General features: G+C 38.6%; 1 protein-coding gene across 2 annotated transcripts in view; it reads left to right on the plus strand.

The window, feature by feature from the left end:
- Nucleotides 1-8,891: 8,891 nt before the first annotated feature.
- The window catches only part of RAP2A (RAP2A, member of RAS oncogene family), a 40,553-nt gene continuing 24,884 nt past the window's right edge, over nt 8,892-24,560 (plus strand). The window contains exons 1-2 of one of the 2 annotated variants that reach the window (XM_060129032.1): nt 8,892-9,304; nt 13,416-16,145. In XM_060129032.1, the coding sequence (XP_059985015.1) occupies nt 8,991-9,304; nt 13,416-13,611 (510 nt within the window). In that variant the 5' untranslated portion in view covers nt 8,892-8,990 and the 3' untranslated portion in view covers nt 13,612-16,145. Of the gene's footprint in view, nt 9,305-13,415; nt 16,146-24,560 lie in introns of those variants that run through there. The other variant, XM_060129031.1, reaches the window with a different exon arrangement.

Below are 24,560 nucleotides of genomic sequence, written 5' to 3' on the forward strand. Positions count from 1 at the left end.
CTATACTGGCTTTCCTTTGCCTGTTTTAATAATTTGCCTGATAGGACTTCTAGCATACTTTTCCTTCAATTTTTGTATGTCCTTATCCTTTAGGTGTACCTTCTGTAAACCGCATGTAAATGGACCTTTTTATCCCTTTTAACTGGTGAGTTTGGCTTTTTAATAATTATTGATATCTCAGGATCTATTGTGAATATCTTATTTTTTCAATATTTAAAAATTCTATTATTTTTAATACTTTTTAATATTATTCTTCCTTTTTTTTCTGTGAATACATACACATATACATATTACACATTATATATGTATAATTACATTTATATATATATATGTATATATAAAACATCCCCCTTAATAAGACAAGACCACCTTTGTCATGTTCTCAAACTTCTTGGTGTACCCCCATCAGGCTGATATTATCTAGACTTTTAATTCTGAAAATTTATGGATGTATTTTCTCTTAGACATTTCTTTCATCTTAGATATTTTTAAAGACAACTGATTTTACTAAAATATTTGATCATCTTTTCTAGTGCAATATCATCTAGATTTTTACCACCTTTTCCTCAAGAACTCATGCACTGTTTTCAGTGTGGATCTCTGTGCTGCGACATTTCTGAGGTTTTCTACTCCTGAGATTATCTGTCTCCTATTCTCATACCTGAATGGCACTTTGGCTGAATATAAAACTTCAGTTTCTAAGTACTTTCCCTTCAATATTTTGAAAATCTTATATTATTGTTCTTCTTGCTTCTTATGCTATTATTGAAACATTCAATGTTAATTTGATATTAATTTTTCATACTGTAAACTTTTAGAATTTTCTGCCTTGGATCTCCCAAATTTCCCTATAACCTGTTAGTGTGGGTTTTCCATATCATTCTCCTTTGATACTGCATGGGCCCTTCCATCTGAAGTCTTTTATTTGTTCATTCATCCATCCATTCATTTATTGGAAATTTAACACTTTCATTTCTCTAAAAAGTCATCCATTTATTTTTCCTTCTCTTTCTTTTCGGGATTATCTGTATACTGCCACTTCTACGTCTGCTCTCCATTATCCCTTTTCTACTTCTCTGCACTTCCCTTCTTCCTTTTGGGAGATGAACTCTGGTCTTCCAATGTTCTCACGTGCTCCTTACTGTGTCTCTTCTGCTATCTTATCCTATCTCTCTTGTTCTTTATTTCAGCTACGATATATTTCATTTGTAATATGGCCATTTGGTTCCTTTTTGTTTGTTTGTTTTCATACAGCTAACATTATCCCTTATCTTTTTTTAGTATGTTTATCAGGCTAATTTATAAATTGTGGTCCATTCTAATGTTTATGCTTCTGATGGAAACCATAATCTACTATTTGTGTGTGTGTGTGTCTTTTAAAATAACTGTACTTCTCAAAATAATCTAATTTGCACATGCATTCATTTTCCTCTGGAAATGTGTTGAGGATAGGTCGAGGATGACCCACTGGCACTTAGGGGTTTTCTGGGATGCTAGACTAAACCCAGGGCAGTCCTAGGTAAACAAGGATGGTTCATCATTTTACTAGACCCCAGTCTGAGACACGCCAAGTTGCTCAGGGGTGAGAGTAAATGAGCTCTGCAGTGAAGAACCCTAAACCCAAGAAAATCACAGCCAATCACTTCTTAGATCAAGAATTCACCTTCTGTTTCCCCAGAGAGGAGCAACCTCAGGAGGAGCAGTCCTTAGGTTGTGATTCGCCAGCTGCCAGGGAAGTTAGAGAAGGAGGTGTTGGTGGGCAACTGCCCTAAGTTGGTTGGGAGCCAAGGAGTTTCATGGCTCCTCACAAGCACAGGGCTTCTGTGCGGCCCTGATTTCCTTATGGAGTCTACATGGCCCAGAGCTCAGAGTCACAATGCATGCAGGGGCAAGCACTGATTTTCCCAAGGCAGCGGAAAGGAGATGTACTAGCAGATTTTCAACAGTTCTTTCCCTGTTTTATTCTCCCACAGCGTGGCTGGCTGCTTCTTGCCCCAGGCCCACATCCCCACTACCCTCTTCTCGTCCCAGACAATTTCAAAACGACAAAAAACCCTCATTCCTGGGTTTTCCCATAGTCTTCTTCATTGCAGGGTGTTTCACCCTCCATATTACTCCAGCCATCTAGGAGGAAGGAGCAGTAAGGCTAGTTCAGCATCTTCATATCACATATTAGTAGAGTTGCTCCTAATTATTTTTAAATTTTTTATTAAAAACAAAAAGTTTCTTGGATATGTGGGAAAGTGATTTGGAAATGGCAAAACATTTTTATTATTCATAATAATGTAACTAATGTAAAAAATTAGTTACATTATTATGAATATCAAGATATTCATATGCCTACTGTGGCTTAATTTTAAAATGTTCTTATATCTGTACAGAAAATAGCATTAGAAAAATTACTACAATTATATTTGACCAAAAACCACGTAATGTCTGACAAACTTCTGATTTTTATTACAGGTTATTTATTGCTGCTATACTATTACATTTGGTACATCTATGTGTTTCTTTACGTCCAAAATGCATCACTAAGCTATAATTTATTATTCCTTGCAGCTACTTTATTGAAAAGATTTTTCTATGGCAAGGTACAAAAAGGCACTCTACAAAAAACATTTTAAGTTACATTATTTACCAAAAGACTATCTTTATATATTACTGGTCTGTTGAAATTTTTCTTTTCAATCAAATCCCATTCATTTTTACATAATGCATGTCAATAACAGCTACCATGAAAAAAATAACTATAAGCAAAAATTGTTTTCCTGCTTATTTTCATTTTTTGCTACTCTTCATTTTTCTTCCTGCTTCTATTTGTGAAAGTGTGAATCCCTCTTTCATGATGTCCTCAAGTCCATAATTACCCCTTATGACAATTTTTTCATGACACCCACATTATAAATTATTCATTATTTTGAATAATGCCTTAAGTTCAAATGTACCTTTGTACTCTTCTACTTCTTCTTCTGTATTGTTTTTTTCTATATTATTTTCATACTTTTCATAATCTTGCTTTGAGACTTCTGGCTTCTGATTTTTTCCCTGATAGTTGTCCCTAGAATGGCGTTGCTATAGGGAATTAAGGAATCAAGTGATTCTGTATTCCCCTTATTTCACTCTACCCCATTCCTGCTTTCTTCTTTTGCTCTCTCATCTTCTGCCCCACCTAGTCTATTCTTTGGCCACTTCCTTCAAAACATGGCTCCATATTAATTTTCTCAGACAGCTTTCCCTGACCAAACCCACTCCAGGTTATTTTGTTTCTCTTGACCTCTAGGAATTCATGTATAAATGATACATACTATTACCATGTACTTGGAAAAGTGTTTCTGTGATGTTATTCAGTTATTTAGTTATATATTTTGTAATATTCTATTATTTATATTTTATTTTATTACACACCCTTGTAATCCCTGATTTTTTTCCTCCTTATTAGCATTAGTTATAGCTGTTATTACATAATGTAAATGTGTAATCAGTTGCTTAATGCCTGCCTCTTCTGTTTATAACGTCTGTACCTCCTCCTAGAATTCAAGCTCTTTTGGCTATCTGTCTATTGTTGTATCCTCGGGACCTAGAATAATAAACATAGTAAGTGCTCAATAAATATTATAATGTCTTGGAAATACCATGCAGTTCATTAGTAGAATAAAAGTGCTCATAAATGATTGCTGATCTTTTAAAACACCATTTTGTCTCAAATCCCTAACACTCTGTGTAACAGTTGAGATGTATTTGCCTGCAAGATGCAGAAAACCTAGCAGACTTAAACTAACAAACATAAAACAAAGGACACTAGCTGTTTACTTAACCATGGTCCAAAGGTGGGCATTTCCAACATAGGTTTGACATTCAATGTTGTCATCCAGGACTAGGTTCTTCCCTTCCTTCTTAACCATCCAAAGCTTGTTGGTTTTCAAACTCACCCATAAGGCATCACAGCCCAAAGGTGGTGGCCACATACTCATATTTCAATGAGCAAAGCAGGAAGCAAATGATGTCAAAAGTGGGGATATTAACTCATTCTTGTCAGAATCCCAGAAATCCCCCAGCCTAGCAGCCTTCTTCCCAGACCAATGGCAAGAACTGAGTCATGTGCCTACTTCTGAACTATGTACAGAACGGAAAGCGCTACCATCAATGATCAATCCTGATTCATCCCTTTTTTTTTTTTTTTCCCCAAAAGTAAAGGGAAACTGCAGGGTATGCAAGCAACATTGTGACTGGTCTTCTATATTCAAAAAATTACACTAGAGCTATTTTCCTCAGGACCTTTAAGCTCTTAAGATTCTTCAGGGTTTTTCTTTTTTTTTTTTTCCTCCCCTATATTTTAATCATTAAGCCTTTCCTTCATGGATTTTTTTTTTTTCTGCTGAAAATTGCCTATTGAAAAATTTCTGTTCTTGGGAGTTCCCTAGTGGCACAGTGGTTAAGAATCCACCTGCCAATGCAGGGGACACGGGTTCAAGCCCTGGTCCAGGAAGATCCCACATGCCACAGAGCAATTAAGCCCATGCGCCACAACTACTGAGCCTGCACTCTAGAGCCCATGAGCCACAACTACTGAGCCCATGTGCTGCAACTACTGAAGTCCATGCTCCTAGAGCCCATGCTCAGCAACAAGAGAAGCCACCACCATGAGAAGCCCACGCACCAGAATGAAGTGTAGCCCCCACTCGCCACAACTAGAGAAAGCCCATACGCAGCAACAAAGACCCAATGCAGCCAAAAATAAATTAATTTTTTAAAAAAAGAAAAATTTCTTTTCTCTATCAAAAGGTTTCTTTCATTGATTTGTTTACATACTCAATTTCTGCATTCTAATTATTTTTCTTTTCTAAAGTGCTGAGACATATCACATTTTCAAAAGAGACACACAATTATTTTGCCCCTTCCTTTCCACTCTACATATATACTTCTGTTTCTCAACTGTATTAGGAGCCTGAGAGACCAAGAAAATGTTTTCTGCTCTCGTTGTAATTACCAGTAGCATTTCATAGGTGCTAAATGTATTTGACTTGTCCTTCCCCTTTATGGTTAATCAGAGATATGTAGGCTTTTACAGGAAGCAAAAGGAATCCGGGTCTTATAGCCAAGAAAAGCACTGGTCATATTATGAATGCCCTCTACTAACTTGTTTACATTAAATTCCTTGCATACTTGCTTCTTGCTATTGTCAGAAAGTCCCAGAATTCAGTGTATTTCCCACTTCATCCCACCTTTTCCAACATCTTTCACTGAAGCAAAGAAAGAAGCTGGGTTTCCATGGTAACACAAGTGTGACAGTTGAGGATATATGGGCATAGGTGAGATAATTCTCAGATTCAGAGGGGAGAGGAGAAATGAAGTTTTTCTCTTTTCTTTTTTTTTTTTTCTCCCAGCAATGTACTTCTGAAGCTAAAGAGACCCTGAAGTGTCAGTGTACACTGTTAAGCTTTCACTATCATACAGATTTACAGCTCTTGGGGAAAATTCAATTTTATTTTATCTCATTTTTATTTTGTCTTTCCCACAAACAAATGAATGGAGACATTTTATTTCTAAAATCACTCTCAGAATAGATAGTTCATGCTAGCATAGCAATGAACACAACTAAGAGATCAGGAGATACACACCCAATTCCCACCCAAATCTTCAAAATTCTCTGCACATCCCAACATCCTTTCTTTTAGCAGCTAATTCTTCTTTCACATAGAGCCTCAAATCAGGTCACTACCAAGACAGAATAGGTAGGAAAATACGCTCCTACTTAACATGTTTTTTTTTTGAGTCTTATTGATTAAAAATCTACCTTTATGGTAGCACTGAGAATGAAAATTGAGGCCTGTCATTAGGAGAAACATAAACGAGCTACACTACTCCAAGAGCTGCAGTCTCTACACTTCTCCTTATCAAGAAAGTTGGCACTGATGAAAGGTCAGGGAAAATAAACTGAGAAATGTCTTAAAAAACCTGTCCTCTCTCTATTATGCTAAGTGGAGTAACTGGGCACCGACTCACTATTTTTTGTGACAACTTCTATCAGATGCACTCCAGTCCAGAGCTTCTCAGCCTTTGGGGACCTAAGAAATGAAAGCAGTTGTTTAAAGATACATTCTGGACCCACAACCCCAATGCAAATTTCTTAAAAAAAACAAAAGTCACTGGGCCTTTACTTCTTGCAAAGTGAATGGTTTTTCAGTTCCACTGTAATACAAGGTAATACACAGGTTGTAATGATCCATACAAAGAGAGGAAGTTTGATGCTTCTTGGCTGTATTCAACCCCTGACAAACCTAGGGATTTCTTACGACTACAATACAAAAGTTGGATCTTAAAAGAGACAGTATGTCTTTTCCGTGAAAGAAGTGTAGCTGTTACTAAAGAAACCACAAAAAGCATGTAAGTTTTACACAGTACATGAGACTTCTAAAATGCTAGTTCAACACTGTATTCACCAACAAAATCCTCTTGAAACATGCCTGCCAAAAAAAGCTCAGATATGAAGCTTCACTTCAAATGCATGTGAGCTCTTAATTTTAATTCACTTACTCACATTACTAGTTTAAAATGAGGTATCAGATGCTCTTTGGTTTCAATTCTCCTAAAACTTTCCTCTTGATTCTTAGTTCTTTTGCAATCTGCCTTCACTGTTGATTGTGGTGGCTCAAATATAACACTCATATTTTGATAAGTAATCAAGAAATAATGATTGACTTATATTTTACCACATATTTTGACAGGACACTTGCCCGCAATTATTTTAAGCAAAAACTTGGTGTGTTACACTATAGCAAGATAATGCAAGGGTAAGTTATTCATTTTAAGATAATGGAGCAATAGGGCTGTAGGACACAGCTAAAGCTGAGTACATCTTTGTAGTAGTTTGATAATTGACCAAAAAAACGATGATAAAAGGACATCTGTTTTATTGATGAACTCAGACCAAAATTCTCTCTACATGATGACCTTGTGCGGAAGAGGAAGGCTGAAGAGGTATGCCATGATCAAACCTTAGTTAGAACTATAGAAACTTATTATTCCCAAGAAATGTGAGACGGTAATGGATGGGTGTAGACTAGCTCGAGAAGGACATAGTTTATGGAAGGTAAATCCAATTACCAGTTATTGCAAAATATAATCCAGGAATATTTAGGGACATAACTTCTCCTAAATTTGACGTTATGGGTGGGAGAGAGTGTGTAATTAAGATCTAATGCCACAGAGAGAACAGTAAGTTTCAAAACTGAGTTGTTAAAAACGTTTTAGGAGGCACGCATGGAGGACCCATGCAACTGCTGCTGTATGTCTAAGGACCCGACATTTTCTCACCCTAAAGAGTCCCTGTTTTGTCAGTTCACCCCACTTTTCAGCCCACATCCCTCAGCACTATTTCCGTGTCTATCATTTAGGCAGAATGCCACGGAGACGACGTTAAAAGTGAAATCCATCACTCTCGCCCGGAACACATCCTATTTCTTTGCCCGAATAGGGTACCGCGACCCACCCCTCAATCACTGACCCCTCCCAGACCCCACCAGCTCTTCCCCTTCTCCATACTACCGGCCCTTAGTGGCAAGGAAACCGCGAATTCTGGTTGGCTCAGCGCAAGTCTCCGTCTTTCTTCAGCTCACCTATGATTGGTTGGCAGAGCGTGCGCAGGAGCAAACGCCCAGCCTGGCCAACAGTGGCAGATGGGATGGCTGAGCCTGCGATTAGACTTTTCCTCCATTGGCTGATGGGTCAGTGTCACGTGGCATGAAGCGGCTCTCTATTGGCCGAGAATGATACCACGGGGTCCAAAAACGCGGGCTGGTTGGCTGAAATGAATCCCAGCTTCCTACTAGATGCCCCGGCTGGCTGTTGCTATGAGGTGTCCCCGGGCCTTCTGGCTGCTGGTGGGGGATCCGCTCTCCCGGTTTTCCAGGCGCCCGTAGCTGACAGGGCGTGGGAAGAGCTCGACTTTTATCAGGCACTGAAGAAGGGCGGGGCTGGGGAAGGTGGGAGGGACCCCCGGCGACGTCACAGAGCGTGGGCCCGGCTTCCGCGGTTTCTGGCCTTCGCCGCCTCGGGCAGTGGGCTGGATGGGGGTCTGTCACTTCTCCCTCAGTGTCCTGACGCTTAAAACAAAGCTGCATTTCGTTGTACTTATGCTCCTCCCTTAAAGCTTCTTATGTTTATACAAGAGAAAACCAAAGCTCTCAGGAATGCTGACAGACTGGGTGGTGCCCAGCAAGGCCCTCATGCGAAGGCCTCCGTCTGGACCTTGCCAGTATCTTCTCCCCGCCTCATGTTAAAACCTGGAGATTGCTCTGGCCCCTCCAACATCTTGTCTCCGCCAAATTCTGACCGTGGCGTTCTCAAGTAGAAGCGGCTCCCGTCGCAGGAGGAAGAACTGCGCATGCTCAGTACGCAGGCCCTGGGGTTCAACGGGGCAGACGGGGTGGAGTGTTGTTCGGTAACCCAGGTGGCTGTTTATCTAAACGCGGGCGGAGGCTTCCGCGCCGCGCCGAGCTTCCTGGGAGCGCGCGCGCGCGGCCGGTCGCCTAGGCGACGGGGGGAGCAGGGGCGGGGCTGCGCCGCCGGGCTCCGCCCCGGGCCGCCGGGCCCCGCCCCCAGCAGCGCTGCGGCTCGGGCTCGGGCGCGCGCTTCGGCGCCGGGAAGAGCGGCGGCGGCGGCGGGCGGGGAGCTGGGCGTGGAGGCGCGAGGGGCGGGGCCGCCGGCACTGCGGGCCCGCGGTTCGGGCGGCTCCGTCGGCTCCTTGACTCACACTCCCTGCTCGCCCTTAGTGCCTGCCGGCGCCCGCGGTGCCGCATTGCCGCCCGGCTCGGCCCATGCCCAGGGCTGCTGCTCCCTCCGCCGGCGCCCGGGGGGCCGCGGCGGCCGTGAGGTGGGGGCGGCCGCGGGAGGCGGCGGAGCCGGCCGCCGGCGCAGGGTCCGGGCGCGCAGCGCGGCGGGCGTAGGTCTATGTCGCGGGCGGCGGCGGCGGCGGCGGCCGCGGAGGGACGATGCGCGAGTACAAAGTGGTGGTGCTGGGCTCGGGCGGGGTCGGCAAATCCGCCCTGACTGTGCAGTTCGTGACCGGCACCTTCATCGAGAAATACGACCCCACCATCGAGGACTTCTACCGCAAGGAGATCGAGGTGGACTCGTCGCCGTCGGTGCTGGAGATCCTGGACACGGCGGGCACCGAGCAGTTCGCGTCCATGCGGGACCTGTACATCAAGAACGGCCAGGGCTTCATCCTCGTCTACAGCCTCGTCAACCAGCAGAGCTTCCAGGACATCAAGCCCATGCGGGACCAGATCATCCGAGTGAAGCGGTGAGAGGGCCGGGGGCGCGGGCAGGGGGCTTCGCGGTGCGGCCGGCAGCCCCTGTCCCGGGGCCAGAACTCCCTCCCGCGCGCTCTGGGGTGGCCGTGGGCAGGAGGAGATGTCTAGGGAGATGGCTCTGCGATCTTACGCTTTATGATAATTTTTTTTTTTTTTTACCAGCATCTTCCTCCTCATCTTGAATCTCAAATTTGAGTGCTTTGTTTCACAACTCAAATTTGGCATCCCGTGAACCCACAGCACAGCTCTTTGTCTCTTGGATATTACTAGTAGCGCTTGTGCAGAACCCCAAAGGAAACAAAGTTTAAAACTTGCAGGGGGGGAGGGGGCGGGTAGGTTTCTGCTGGGAAGAGGGCAGCTGTGCAAGTATAGTGGAGACATTTTCAGATTGAACAACAACAGAAAACCTACCTTTGCAGTATTTGACAGCAAAAATTGCTCACACGTACGTGGTTAAAAATGTCAAGTCCAAAGGAAAGAGACCTTTCTCGTTTCATAAAAGATTGAATGGTGCCAAGGCGTTTTACAAAAATGAACTCTCCAATTAAGATGAAACTTTAAAGACAGATTATCAAATTATTTGAAGACATGGCTCAGTTGGACTGAGATAGTATATAGAAGCACAAGTACACCATTCACATTAAAGAATGCGACTTTTTTTTTTTCTTTTTAGTCTAGCTGCCTTATTCCCCTCAAAAACAAAAAAGAAAGAAAGAAAAGGGAGGGAAAAAGGCATTCCTGGAAATAATGCAAGTTTCTTCAAAGGTGTGACTCAGATATTAGCTAATTTAAAGTTAATGCAAATAAGCTCCTTCCTGATATGAACTCTTTTTTCTAAAGTGTGCATTTTGGAAATATGGCTGGTAGCATAAATGGCTTATGATATTTGTTTTCTCTTAAGTTGACTGAGTATATTTTTTCCTATAATTTCAAGCATCAGAAGTGTAATATCTCAGTTCAAAGTTTTAGCAAATTTTTCTAATTACTGTTTACATGTTACTTCTTTGTCTGATTCTTATTATTAGTTAATAATTGCTAATAATTTTGATTTAGTGTAATTTTGTTTTTCTTACCCAATTCTACCTATAACCCTAAATTTGTAGACATTTGCTGAAAACTAGTTGTAAGTGTACTGTAGACGTAGTCTCATTTTTAGTCAGTTTGAGTCTACTCACTTTGAAAGAGCAAATACCAAGTCACATATATTCAGGGGTTGCTCAAAAATTCACTAGAAGCAGCAGATTTTTAATGCCACGTACGAGATCAAAGGGGAGGCCCTCTCCTGAAGCTCTCCCCACTTAATTCACTGAATATGCACTTTAATAGCTAACCTAAAATTTGGTATGTTACTTCTTCCATTAAATTTCAAACTAGAATAAAGTGGATATTTTTATAGCCTCTCATGGTGTTCTGAGATCTGTGAATCTGATAGCTTCTTACTTCTTCAGTCTCATTTTCTTGAAAGTTAATTGTTACAGTTAACATAGGAACACTTTTGGTGTTAAATTTACTATGTATCTGATATTTAAGAAGCTACATTCAAGTGGCTCAAATCTTTAATTCCCCTTTCATACTACTTAAAAAAAAAACATACAAAACAGGGCAATCTAACACATTGTCACATGTCAATCTTAGGCCATATACATACATCAAGTAATAAAGTAAATGGCCCAACTCCTCCACCCTTTATATTTAAACATATACAGATACTACGTGCATTGATAAAAGTCACATGCCCAGGGCGAACTTCTTGACACAAGCCTAGCGGACAGAATATGGTAAAATGTCATTGGATAGTTAGTCCATATGATTTTGTAGTTTCTTATGATTTAGTAGAGATTACTAATAATGAGTTAGTCTAAACGTAGTGTATTGGAACAATTTATTTGTTTGCACTGTGACCCAGGAAGAAAAAAAAAGAGTAAAATTCTATTTGCCCAGATGTCATTTACTCACTAGTCTCAGTTCCTGATGTAAAAGTTGAAAAGACCAGCTGAAGTGTATGTAGCTCATAAACTCTTTCACTGGAATTCATCCATTGTGTCCTTAAGAAAACCGCTTGGGCCCTTCTGTGTCCTGGTATTTTTTACTTCACCCTAATCTCATCATCTGGCCTCCCGGCCTATAGCATATTATAAATAACGTTGAAAGAAAGAAGGAATCTGTGTATACCATGTATTTTACAATACAGTATATATCATGCACATATTATGGTAAAGCAGGCATTCAATGTGTTGGTTCTTTAACTTTTCCCACTTAAAGAGAATAAAATGGGATTTTCAAATAAATGAATTTTCTTCTCTTTTTGGGAATCAGTTTTTAAATTAATCAGTTGCTGTAGGAGGTATTCGTAGTTGTTCCCTCCCCTCTGCCAGTTACTGCTTTACATATTCTATACAACAGTTGTTTGGGGGTATTTAATATCACCATAATGCAGATGACATAAGTGAAGTGCAGAGAGGGTTGATATTTCGCCCAAAACTAGTCATTGGTGGAGAGGAGATTTAAACCAAGATCTGCATGAATCCACGTATTCTTCTTTTCTTCTATACCACGCTGCCTTTGACCTTGATGTTTATTGGCAAATTCAGCAATCCAGCCTTTGGTCTAGGGTCACGCTCTTCAATTCAAATATAGTTGTGGGCCATGTGTGTAATTTTGAAATGTCTACTAGCTGATTTTTTGTAAAAAGTGGGAAGCAGGTAAAATTAATTTTAATAATATATTTTATTTAACCTACTCTATCTAAAATATTGTCATTTCAACGTGTAATCAGTATTCAAAAATTGAGATACTTTAATAGTTTTCATACTAAATTTTCAAAATCTGGTGTTCAGTTTACACTTACTGCACATCTCAGTTCAGACTAGCTCTATTTCAGTTGCTCAACAGCCACATGTGGCTCCAGGCTACCATATTGGACAGTGTAGGTCTAAGGTGTATATATTTTGGGGAAATGCTTGCTTCTCTGAGCTCCATCTTCCTTGTCTGTGAATTAGAGTATAGCATGCACCTCTCAAGAGTCTTTGTTAGGATAAAATGAGAGAATATATTTTAAGGTGTCCAACACAATACCTTGAACACAAAACTTGCTTCAAAATTCCAGCTGTTCTTTAACTTTGTCACCCTGTCTGCTTAAAATTTTATCCTTGATATAAATGTAATTTGAGAGGAAATAAATTTGATTGCATTTTGAAAGTCATTACCTAGTATAGACAAGATGATACTAAAAAAGCAGTGGTGACTAAAACAATCCTTGGAAAAATTTTGTTGGTATTCTCTTAAAATATTTTCTCTTATTAAAGATCTTATGGGAAAGGGCAAGAGAATGAACATTTCACTTTAACTGTAGCACCAATGCACAGCTGAGAGTGAAATGGAGCTTTTCCCTGGATTGTTCTTGTACGGAATGTTTTGCTTACAAAAAGTATAAAACAGGTCCCTACTCCCTTAAGTGTCTGTAGGTTCACGGACATCCATATACAGGTTCCCCCCTGCTATCTGAAAGTAGAGAGTTCCTATGAAACCTTTCCTAAGCCAAAATGGCATAAAGTGAAGAAGCAATTACCTTAGGACACATCTTGCTTACAGATGCGCAAAAAAAAAAAATCTAGGTAAAGCGCTCACAGACACAGTTCAAAGCTATGGCAGATTGATGCTGAGGTGCTGAGTGTGGTTCCTGGGGAAGGAACTTGGAGGTGCCTCTCTCCCTGATGGGGTACGTGCTACCTCTCAACTGCTCACAGCACACCAAGTGCTGGACGCTATTTTCACTTTTTGCCTTTTTTCATAAAAGCAAAAATCATCTTATTTCTTTTGGTTATCAAAAACAGGTACTAACGTAGGTCTTTCCTAAAATTGAAGTGTCACGAAGCAACTTTTGAAAAGCACAGAATAGCTGTACATACACAAGCTCTTGTCCAAGCCAAGCAGGCTAGCTAAAATGGTGGTTTTTATAAATTCACATGCCTTCTTTTTTTAAATTGACTTTGGATGAGATCGGACACATAGGGAAGAGTGACAAGGATACAGAAAATGTTTCAATTGAAATAAAACTCAAGTTCTTTCTAATTTCATAGTTGCTTCTCCCATTCCTCCCAGGGTAAGCCGTGGTCCTGACTTGAAGTACCTTGGAACATGCAACCCAATGCCTATTCTTAGGATAAAGCCCAGAAATCTTCAACATGACCTTCAGGCCCAGCAATGCTCTTATCCCTCCCTGCCTTTCCACCTTCACCTCTGGCAACCTTCCTCGCCCCTTGGATTCCAGCACCCCGACCTTCTTTTACTTCCATGAAAGTGCCTGTCTCTGGGCTTTCCTTCTAGATGCAGAAATCACCCACCTTTTGCAGAGTTAATTCCTACTTTTTGGCCCCTGCTTAGAAGATTTCCTCCTCAGGGAAGCCTTCCTCATCTTCCCAAACTGACTTTATTCCATCCTGTCTTCCCACAGTGTATTAACCTCTTGCCTCACCCCTTCCCTCAACCACTCATGTTTCAGACATCAGTGGCACCCTGTGCTTCCCCTCCTCTGGTAGTGCTCATCAGAGTTTAAGTACAGTCCGTCTTTCTTATTAAACTGTAATCCCAGGTGGCTAGAATGGCTCCTGGCACATAGCAACCAATCAAGAAAGATGTGTTGAAAAAAATTAGTGTTCAAAGAGAAAATTCTTTTAGTGGCCTCAGTTTCCCCAAGCACTTGAATTTTATAGATGGAGGAGGTGACTCTTTAAAGCCCATTTTGCGACTGGAGTAGACGATCTCCCTTCCACTCTAACATTCTGTGAGAGCACTTCTATCTACTAGGGGCGACCAGGGAAGATGTAAAATTTAATAACAAACTTTAAGAATCAGAAGCATGGTGTCTTCCAGATGGAGGACATGGCATGGGAAATGCATAGGGTAGGTTCATTGGCTGTTAAATAGACCAGGTTGGCCAAACCAGCAATTTATATAGAAGTGTGAGAAGAGGTAAAATACATAAAGCTAAATTACGGAAGGTTAAAGACTGGACTTGCTCTTGCAGTCAAGGACCATGATCAGAATTGTTACAAAAATAGAAATATGGTGGTGATATGATAGATGGCTTAGTGGTAATAGACCAGAGTCAGAAGAAAGAGTTGTATTGTCATAATCTCATTTCTACATGAAGTATAAAGATTCCGAATTAGCATGGAAAGAATGGATGCAAATAATGTTGTAAAGAATGAATCAATCAAACTTAGTGGAAGAAGGAGAGGAAAAGGTCAAAAGTAACCTTGACATTTTGAACATGAGCGAATAGAATTAGAGAGGAATAGCTGGGGGAGATTATTTTGGCTTTGGAGATGGTAATCATCCAGATAGATGCACCTAATAAGCAATTAGAATACTGGACTAAAGCCTGAAAGTTCAGTTTATGTATGAGTGTAAAGACTCGAAATCATCTATATAATTCACATTTGGAGAGTAGATGAACCCTGCTGGGTAGTGTATAGAGAGGTAGAAGTGAATGGCCAGGAATAGAAATTAGAAATGAATATGGCCAAGGATAGAACTTGACATTTGTAAGGTACCTAGAGGAGACTTTATACATTGCATTAGGCTAGAAGGCATGGTGCATTTTATTTTTTTTTAATTTTTTCATTATTTCAAAGCCACCTTTTATTATTAATCACAGAGCAATAAAAGGCAAACAAGCAACAACAGAAGAAAAAACTATTTACAAAACTACTTCTAAAATACTCTTAAACACTTTTGACTTACTAATTATCTATGAAGAAGTTCTACATCAGATAAAGCATTGAAAACTTTAGTACCTTAATCATTTAAAAGCACCTGCATTATCCAGTCTTTAGGAGCCAGTGTCCTTTAATGGACAACAGACTCCTGAATAGTCCTTTATTGGACGTTTTAAGAGTTATACAACAACAAATATTTTGGCTTCACAGAACCTGCACCATATCTACCTCATTAGCCTACCTTTGGGTCCTTTCTGATCAGGCATTTCTTTCCCCTCAATGTACAGAAATACTGCACTAGATGGCCTTTTCATTTCGGGATAGCCATTTCATTACATATTTTTATGTGGCATGGTGCATTTTAAGACTGAGAAGAAAAATGGGGAAAATGTGGTTATTTGTACTACCCAAAGCGAATAAGTTACTTTTTTTTTTTACTATTATTATTTCATATTTCTGTATCACTTAAGTGATCACTTTTAAGAGACCCAGCTGATCGTTTGCACATTTTCTCCTCACAGTAAGTTGCCCTAAAAGCCCAATCTAAGGTAGAGGTAGATTGCCAGTTGCTAACACATAGATCATGACCCACAACAGATTGGTACTGTGGAGCTGAAACCAGGAAATACATCCAATGATGTTTGTCCCAATAAGTGATTTCTGGAGTCTGCCACCAATTCCTTCTTCCCCAAACACCTCCTTCCCCAGTTTGATACCTCCAGAGACCATAATTGTAATTGAAAGCTCCTCCAAGGTACAGAGCCTAATAGCTGTGAGTCACTTTTTATAGCCCAGAGTTTTTTCCTGAAAAGGAAACTTGGTTTTGCTGCATTGTAAAATTAGAATATTACAGTAGAGTCATTTCCTTTTTACCATCCCAGGATTAGAATTTTTTAAGTTCACTTTGTAGATGGAGTAGATGATCTCCCACCAGCCCTACATTCTGAGAATACTTCTATCTCATTGGCACAATAAGGGAAAAAGTATTTTAGTATGAACCTTAAGGAATCAGCAGCCTGTGACCTGCAAATCTTATCTATTTAGGGGTTTGTGATAATTGTATCAATAAAATCTCTAATCAGAGGAATCATTACAATGTTGTTTTTTTTTTTAAAAAAAGGTGGAGGGGCAGAAAGGATTTAAATAGCCAGCCAACAATTCCACTGCACACAGACAAAAGATATCAGCTATCCCTGAATATTGATAAATCCTCTGACAAATGGAACAGATGGATGATTTGAAAGGTGATTTGACTGGCCACTGAATGAGAAGTATTCAGGCCCCAGGCAGGTGGATGACATTGACTTTCTAACTCTCCTTTAGGTAGGAAAAAGTCAGATAATTAACAGATAAACACTAAGATAATTAACAGATAAACACTAAAATATCTCTGGATGACACAACCAACAGGAAGAGCCAACAAAGTTGGAATCTTTTTATTTGTTAAAAATTTCCAGTAACAGTACACTTGAGTGATTTAATTCTGTATGCTATCTTTTCAGAAATTATATATGGCATATTAAAATGCATAGATTATATATTTACACATTTCTAAGCAGTGATCTTTACATAAAACTATGTACACCATACACAATCTGTGATTTTAGACATCTGCATTTCAGTAAAGTATGTAAGTAAAATATAAGTATATTGATAAAGTTAAAGTTTATCAAAATATATTAAAAGAGCATATTTCTAGTTGCTAGGATTTTGACATGGTATATACTAAATACTGTTTATGTACTTCTAAAAGATTGGAACCTCTTTGGAAATGTCGGACCTAATATTTCAACTATTCACCTTTTATTCTTGTAGGAAAATTCTACTAAAAAACACATCACATTAGCCTGATTTTTAATAAATTTCAGTTTAAATTAAAGGTCACTGCTATGAAATAAGATTTTTTATCCAGCATGTGAGTCAGAATAAGGTTATTGGGTATCCGAATCAAATGTCAGCAGCATATTATATCGAAGGCATGGTTTGGGAAATCCAATAATAAAGCAGCATTGGAATTCTTTGGAGTTTGATGCATTTTATTACTTAATGTTGGAAATGTACTTATCACACATTGCTAAAAGCTCTATCTGAATAAGCTATTTAAAATAGATTACAGCATGTGAATAAAGTATACTTGTAAATTATACATTCTTTTAAATCAAACTCCTGAAATATATTCACTGGTGGAATTGGATAGATTGTTGGTTTTCTTTTGTTTTGAAAACAAACCAAATTGATATTTTTATGGAGAAATGTGATTAATTATTTTGTGGGTTTTTAAAGTTCATTTTTATTGAGATATAATTGATATATAACATTGTAATAGTTTTACGGTTTTTGCACTCAGTAAAATTACACAAGACAAACATTGTAAACCTTTACCTAAAACATTTAGGAGTTATTTCCCATAAAACATAATGATTTGATATATGCATATATTGCAAAATGGTCACCACAGTAAGTTTAGTTAACGTCTGTCACCACACACAGTTACAGTTGTGTGTGTGTGTGATGTCAGCTTTTTTGATTTACTCCCTTGGCAGGTTTCAGGCATCCACTACCGTATTACCTGTAGGCGCTGTGCTGTACACCAGCCCCAGGACTTACTTATCATTTATCTTATAACTTGCAGTTTGTACCTTTGTACTGCCTTCACCCATTTCACCCCCCACCCCATCTGTTCTCTATATCTGTGAGTTCAGTTTTGTGGTTTGTTTTAAGATTCTGTATATAAGTGAAATTATACAGTATTTGTCTTTTTTCTGTCAGACTTATTGCACTTAGCATAATGCCCTTAAGGTCCATCCAAATTGTCTCAAATGACAGAATTTCTTTTTTTTTAATGGTTTAATAATATTTTGATCTCTCTCTCTCTCTCTCCCTCTCTCTCTCTCTCTCTCTCTCTCTCTCTCTCTCTCTCTCTCTCTATATATATATATATATATATAACATTTTCTTTATCAGTTCATCCATCAGCGGACATTTAGGTTGTTTCCATGTCCTGACTATTGCAAATAAAGCCGCAGTGAACTTGAGGGTGCAGATATCTCTTCGAGATAGTCATTTTGTTTTCTTTGGGTAAATACAGAAGTGACATTGCTAGATGTTCTATTTTTAATATTTTGAGGAACCTCCATACTGTTTTCCATGGTGGCTGCACCAATTTACATCCCTACCCACTGTGCACAGGGGTTTTCTTTTCTCCACATTCTCACCAACCCTTGTTTATTTTTTGTGTTTTTGGTGATAGTCATTCTAACAGGTGATATCTCATTGTGATTTTGATATGCATTTCCCTGATTATCAGTGTTGAGCACCTTTTCATGTACCTTTTGGCCACCTGTATGTCTCCTTTGGAAAAATGTCTGTTCAGATCCTCTGCCCATTTTTTAATTGGATTTTTTTTTCTATTGAGTTGTATGAGTTCTTTTTATATTTCAGGTATTAATCCCTTATAAGATATATGACTTGCAAATATTTTCTTCCATTCTGTAGATTGCCTTTTCATTTGGTTGATGGTTTCCTTTGTTGTACAGGAGCTTTTTAGTTTGATGTAGTCCCATTTTGTTTTTATTTGCTTTTGTTGCCTTTGCTCTTTGTGTCAAATCCAAAAAATTATTACCAAGACCAGTGTCAAGGAGCTTACTCCCTATGTTTTCTTCTAGGAGTTTTATGGTTTCAGGTCTTATGTTCAAAGCTTTAGATCCATTCTGAGTTGATTTTTCTGTGTGGTATAAGGTATATTCCAGTTACATTCTTCTACATATGGCTATTCAGTTTTCCCAGCACCAGTTACTGAAGAAACTATCCTTTCCCCATTGCATATGCCTGGCCTCTTTGTTGTAAATTAGTTGACCATATATGTATGGGCTTATTTCTGGGTTCTCAGGTCTGTTCCATTGATCTATGTGTCTCTTTTTATGTTAATACCATACTGTTTTGATTGGTATAGATTTGTAATATAGTTTGAAATGAGGAAGTGTGATGCCTCCAGCTTGGTTCTTCTTTCTTAAGATCCCTTTGGCTATTAGGTCTTTTGTGATTCCATACAATATTAGGATTGTTTGTTACATTTATGTGAAAAATGCCATTGGAATTTTGATGGGGATTGCATTGAATCTGTAGATTGCTATGGGTAGTATGGACATTTTAACAATATTCTTCTAGCCCATGAGTACGGAAGAGCCTTAGATTAATTTGTGTCTTCTTCAGTTTCTTTCATCAATGTCTTATCTTTTTTTTTTTTTTTTTTTGGTACGCCGGTCTCTCACTGTTGTGGCCTCTCCCATTGCAGAGCGCAGGCTCAGTGGCCATGGCTCACGGGCCTAGCCACTCCGTGGCATGTGGGATCTTCCCAGACCGGGGCACGAACCCCTGTCCCCTGCATCAGCAGGCAGACTCTCAAACACTGCGCCACCAGGGAAGCCCTGTCTTATCATTTTTTAAAATTGTTATTATCTGTCAAAAAACAAAATATTAAAAACAATAACTCTACTACTTTGTATTCATTTAGCAGTGGCTTTTACATTTTCTTAATCTGGCTCTCAGGAATACATTTTGCAGTGTACATACAGGCATAAATATGTATAACTGAAACCAAAATTTCGTGAAACAACAGTTACACTTGGTATGTTGCTGGTATTATATTTTCTGTTTTATTCTATTCTGTTTTATTTCATTGTTTTTAAGTGTTCCTCTTGATCCACTAAATTGATCTCATTACACACAATCTGAAAACTGCTATCCTGGAACATTTTACTCTAAGAAAACTAAATGGACCTATCTCTTTCATAGTTTGAAACAATTTTTATCTTCTCTTCCTGCTTTTCCATTTTCCAACAATGCTATGTAAATGCTCAGAAAGTGAAATGAATTTCCCAACATGAGTTAGTAAAATGTTACCTCTGTCACCGAGAAAGATAACATTTAGTCAAGGAACAAAGAGATACATAAAGTGTATCTTTTGAGGAAGCATTTATTACTGTTTGTTGGGCAAATTACAAATATGAGGACATATTTCTCTTGTAATTTTGTTTGTTCTGGTAAGGCAGGATAGCTCCTGCCTTGTGAAATTTAGAACAGAGAAAGGGATGTTGCAGTAGGATCCCAACCAGAATGTGTTCATTACTACAGCAGGTTGCTGTGGGGACTTGGGAGACTGATCTTTATGAGAGGTTTGCTGCATCTGTCTAGGATGATGTTGATTCAGCTCTGCCTTTAAGACAGTAAAAATAGATGAAGACGACCATAATTACAGCTATCTTAAAATTACTTAGTAAAATTACCCCAGAGAAACATTATAAACCTTTACTTAAAGCATTTAGGAGTGTTGTGTTTCATGCTTTTCTAGGAGCAGCCCTTAAAAATTAGTAATTCGAATGTGGAAGTCCTACACCATATTGATAATTCAGTACATCTTAATGTTTTCATCTTACCAGATGTCTTTACATCTTTCTGCAAATGAAATCTTAGAAGGTTTTTCTCTGGTTTTGGATGGAAAATTTTGTTTTGTTCTTAATTCTAAGTACATGCATCCTGAGGTTTACAATGAACATAACAAATACTGTATATATTATAATTGCTCTCAGTCAGTATTTAATTTTATTGGGCATACTGATCTTATCTATGAAGACCATTAATTGTTAATCTGGTTAAAGCTGAGCTTCAGTACTTACTACTCATATGATTTAGGAGCAAGTTAGCATTCTCTGCATCTCACCTCCCTCATCTGGAATATGGGTATAATATAATAACTAATGAGGTAATGAATGTGAAGTTTCTTTACATAGTAACTCTAAAATATCAACAATAAAGTTTCACCAAAAATCACAGAAATAGAAATGAGACCCAAGCATTTTCTGACTTTATAAATCAGTATACTGCCACATGATTTCTTAGGAATTAGACTCGCTTGCCTTCCCATATCTAGAAAAATTATATATTAGCTAATCTAGTATTGCATTTCCATTTTTCCATTGCTTTCTTGCCCGTGTCTGAAGTGCTCGTACAGTGTGTGTATTACAGAACTTACAGCACAGACCCTGAGCACTTTGTGTCTTGAGGCTCTCTTGCCTATAAATGGTGACAATATGATTTTGTGACTCACAAAGAATTGTGATTTTTTTTTTAGTACACGTATTTAAAATATAAAAAATATAGAAAGTGATCAGGCATATAATAAGTATTTAAGTAACACTTTTCTTTTTTAAACAGTTTATAATGATAATAGACCTTTTATGAATACCAAAACTATACATGGGGTGAAGAAAATTTTAATAGTGTTTATGGCTAATTACATATATATGTGTATATATGTATATGGGGGGGCAATGGAGGGAAATGTGTTGACAGAGCTTTTAATAAATTGATTCTAGAAGTTTTGTCTTTGTATAAAAGTCATCACTGTCAACATCAAATACTATGGTTTAAACCACTTTATTTGCATAACACTGCCCTGAGCGTTATGCAGAATAAGTACAAGATACTATCTTTGTCCATCTGGCATGCCAAAATGTACTACAAATGAATATATATTTGACAGTGTTGAGTTTATTATATATGGAGAGAGAGACAGAATACATTTTTTGAAACAGTTTGATTTCTAAGTTTTAAAGTATTATTCCACCAAAAACATTGCTTTTGCTAGGCCACTTTTTTTAAGGAATTTTTTTTTTTTGGCACAACTTTTTTTTTCTCTTCCTATTTTATTCAGATATAATTCACATACAGCACTACATAAGTTTAAGGTATACAGCATAATGATTTGACTTACATACATCATGAAATGATGACCACAGGAAGTTTAGTGACCATCCATCATCTCATACAGATAGAACATTAAAGAATAGGAAAAATAATTTTTTTTCCTTGCAATAGGACTCTTAGGATTTACTCTCTTAACTTTCATGTATAAAATACAGCAGTGTTCATTGTATTTATCACGTACTTATAACTGGAAGTTTGTACATTTTGACTACCTTCATCCAATTCCTCCCCCAACCCCCAGACACCCCTGCCTTTGGTAGCCACAAATCGTTCTGTTTTGCTATGAGTTACTTTGTTTTTGAAGCATAATTGGCCTACGACACTATGTGAGTTCCTGGGGCACGACGTAGTGGTTCGGTATTTCTGTATTAGGTGGGCCAAAGAGTGCCTTCAGTTTTTAAGTAAAAATAAAAGACACATTTTTCATTTTCACCAAGAACTTTATTGAACAACGTATTCACCCTTTTGTGCCACTACCTTCTGCCATTTCTCAGGCAACTCCATAATTCCATCTTCCCAAAACCTTTTATCTTTTCGAGCAAAGAACTGTTCCAGGTGCCTTTTACTGTCTTCCAGGGAATTGAAATTTTTTCCATTAAGAGAATTTTGTAAAGACCGAAATAAATGGAAATCTGAAGGTGCAATGTCTGGTGAGTACGGTGGATGAATCAGAACTTCCCAGCCAAGCTGTAACAGTTTTTGCCCGGTCATCAAAGAAACATGCGGTTTTGTGTTATCCTGACGGAAGATAATGTGTTTTCTGTTGACTAATTCTGGACGCTTTTCATCGAGTGCTGCTTTCAGTTGGTCTAATTGGGAGCAGTACTTGTTGGAATTAGTCATTTGGTTTTCCAGAAGGAGCTCATGATAGAGGCCTCCCTTCCAATCCCACCATATACACAGCATCACCTTCTTTGGATGAAGACTGGCCTTTGGTGTGGTTGGTGGTGGTGCACGTCACTTGCCCCACGATCTCTTCCTTTCCACATTACTGTACAGTATCCATTTTTCATCGCCCATCACAATTTGTTTTAAAAACAACGTTTTCATTACATTTAAGTAGAGAATCGCATGTGAAAATGTGGTCAAGAAGGTTCTTTTCACTTAACTTCTGTGGAACCCAAACATCAAAGCGATGAACATAACCAAGCCGGTGCAAATGATTTTCAGTGCTTGATTTGGATATTTTGAGTATGTCAGCTATCTCCTGCGGACATACTCAAAATATCCTGATTGTTCTCGATTAATGTCTCAATTTGATCACTGTCAACTTCAACTGGTCTACCCAATCGTGGAGCATCGTCCATCGAGAAATCTCCAGCACGAAACTTCGCAAACCACTTTTGACACGTTTGATCAGTCACAGCACCTTCTCCACATACTGCACAAATCTTTTTTTGCGTTTCGGTTGCGTCTTTACCTTTCTTAAAATAATAAAGCATAATATGCCGAAAATGTTGCTTTTCTTCCTCCATCTTCAACGTTGAAATGGCTACACAAAAATTCACCAATTTTGATGTCTTTTCTAAAATGCACGCTGATACAATAGCTGTCACATACAGTCTAACAAAGTTGTTTCAAATGAAGTTAAAGACAACTAAGTGCTACTGGACCCACCTTATGGAAAAATCTGAACGAACCTTTTGGCCAACCCAATACGTTACAGAATGATCACCATGATAAGTCTAGTTACCATCTGTCATCATACAAAGATATTGCATTATTATTGCCTATATTCCCCATACAAATGTATACTGTATATTTCATACCTCTGAATCATTTATTTTGTAACTTCCAGTACTTCCAGTTTGTACTCCTTAATCCCCCTCACCTGTTTCTCTCACCTTTTCTAAAGGTTTTTTGATGCATTCTAACTCATTATAGAAGGTCAAAATTTGTCTGTAAGACTAATGCCAACAATCATATATTTGCTTTGTTATATTTAGTACATTTTGATCCTCCCTGGAAATGAAATCTTACTTTGTATTTGGTTGTTGAATGGTTTGAGCAGAATTGTTATCTTAGAAAGCATTAAAAAAAATAAACTGATTTATGGATAATTGAGAGAAAACAGCATAGATTAGCTAGTACCCAGGGAAGATAGCTGGGAGATTATCTAAAGATAAAAGTTCGTTATCAGGGATAGTTTAATATAGATTAAGAAACAAAGAATAAGCTTTATCTTAATATCAGTTTTTTTGTCTTTGCATTTAGTGAAGCTGAAATATCCAAATATGGTACATATAAAACTATACTATCCAGGACTTCCCTGGTGGCGCAGTGGTTAAGAATCTGCCTGCCAATGCAGGGGACACAGGTTCGACCCAACGCAGCCAAAAATGAATTAATTAAAAAAAAACAAAAACTATGCCATCCAAAATATAATCCTCCACCCACCCACCCAGATGACCCACATACACTTGGACTGTTTTCTGCTTCGTGAACCAACACTCCAGACAAACTTTGTCCGTCAGTCATAGTCACGTTGGCATAGCGAGGAGCTGGGTGCTCGTTGTGAGACAAGTGCGTACATTTATGAACACTAACTAGACAGGACAATTTTTAAGTTTATTTTAGAAGAGCTGGAGATGAGAACATAACTTTTCAATGATTAATCAGTTTACACATAATACTGATGGCATGAAACTTTTCTCAGTGGTCTTGCATTAAAGAGCTTAATGTTTGCATAAACTCTACTTGTTCTTGCTCTCAAATGGCCATCAACCAGTGTCGGCATACTGCCCCCTTCAGGGAGGAAGGA

The sequence above is a fragment of the Lagenorhynchus albirostris genome, chromosome 18 (assembly GCF_949774975.1).
Source record: "Lagenorhynchus albirostris chromosome 18, mLagAlb1.1, whole genome shotgun sequence".
Taxonomy (NCBI): domain Eukaryota; kingdom Metazoa; phylum Chordata; class Mammalia; order Artiodactyla; family Delphinidae; genus Lagenorhynchus; species Lagenorhynchus albirostris.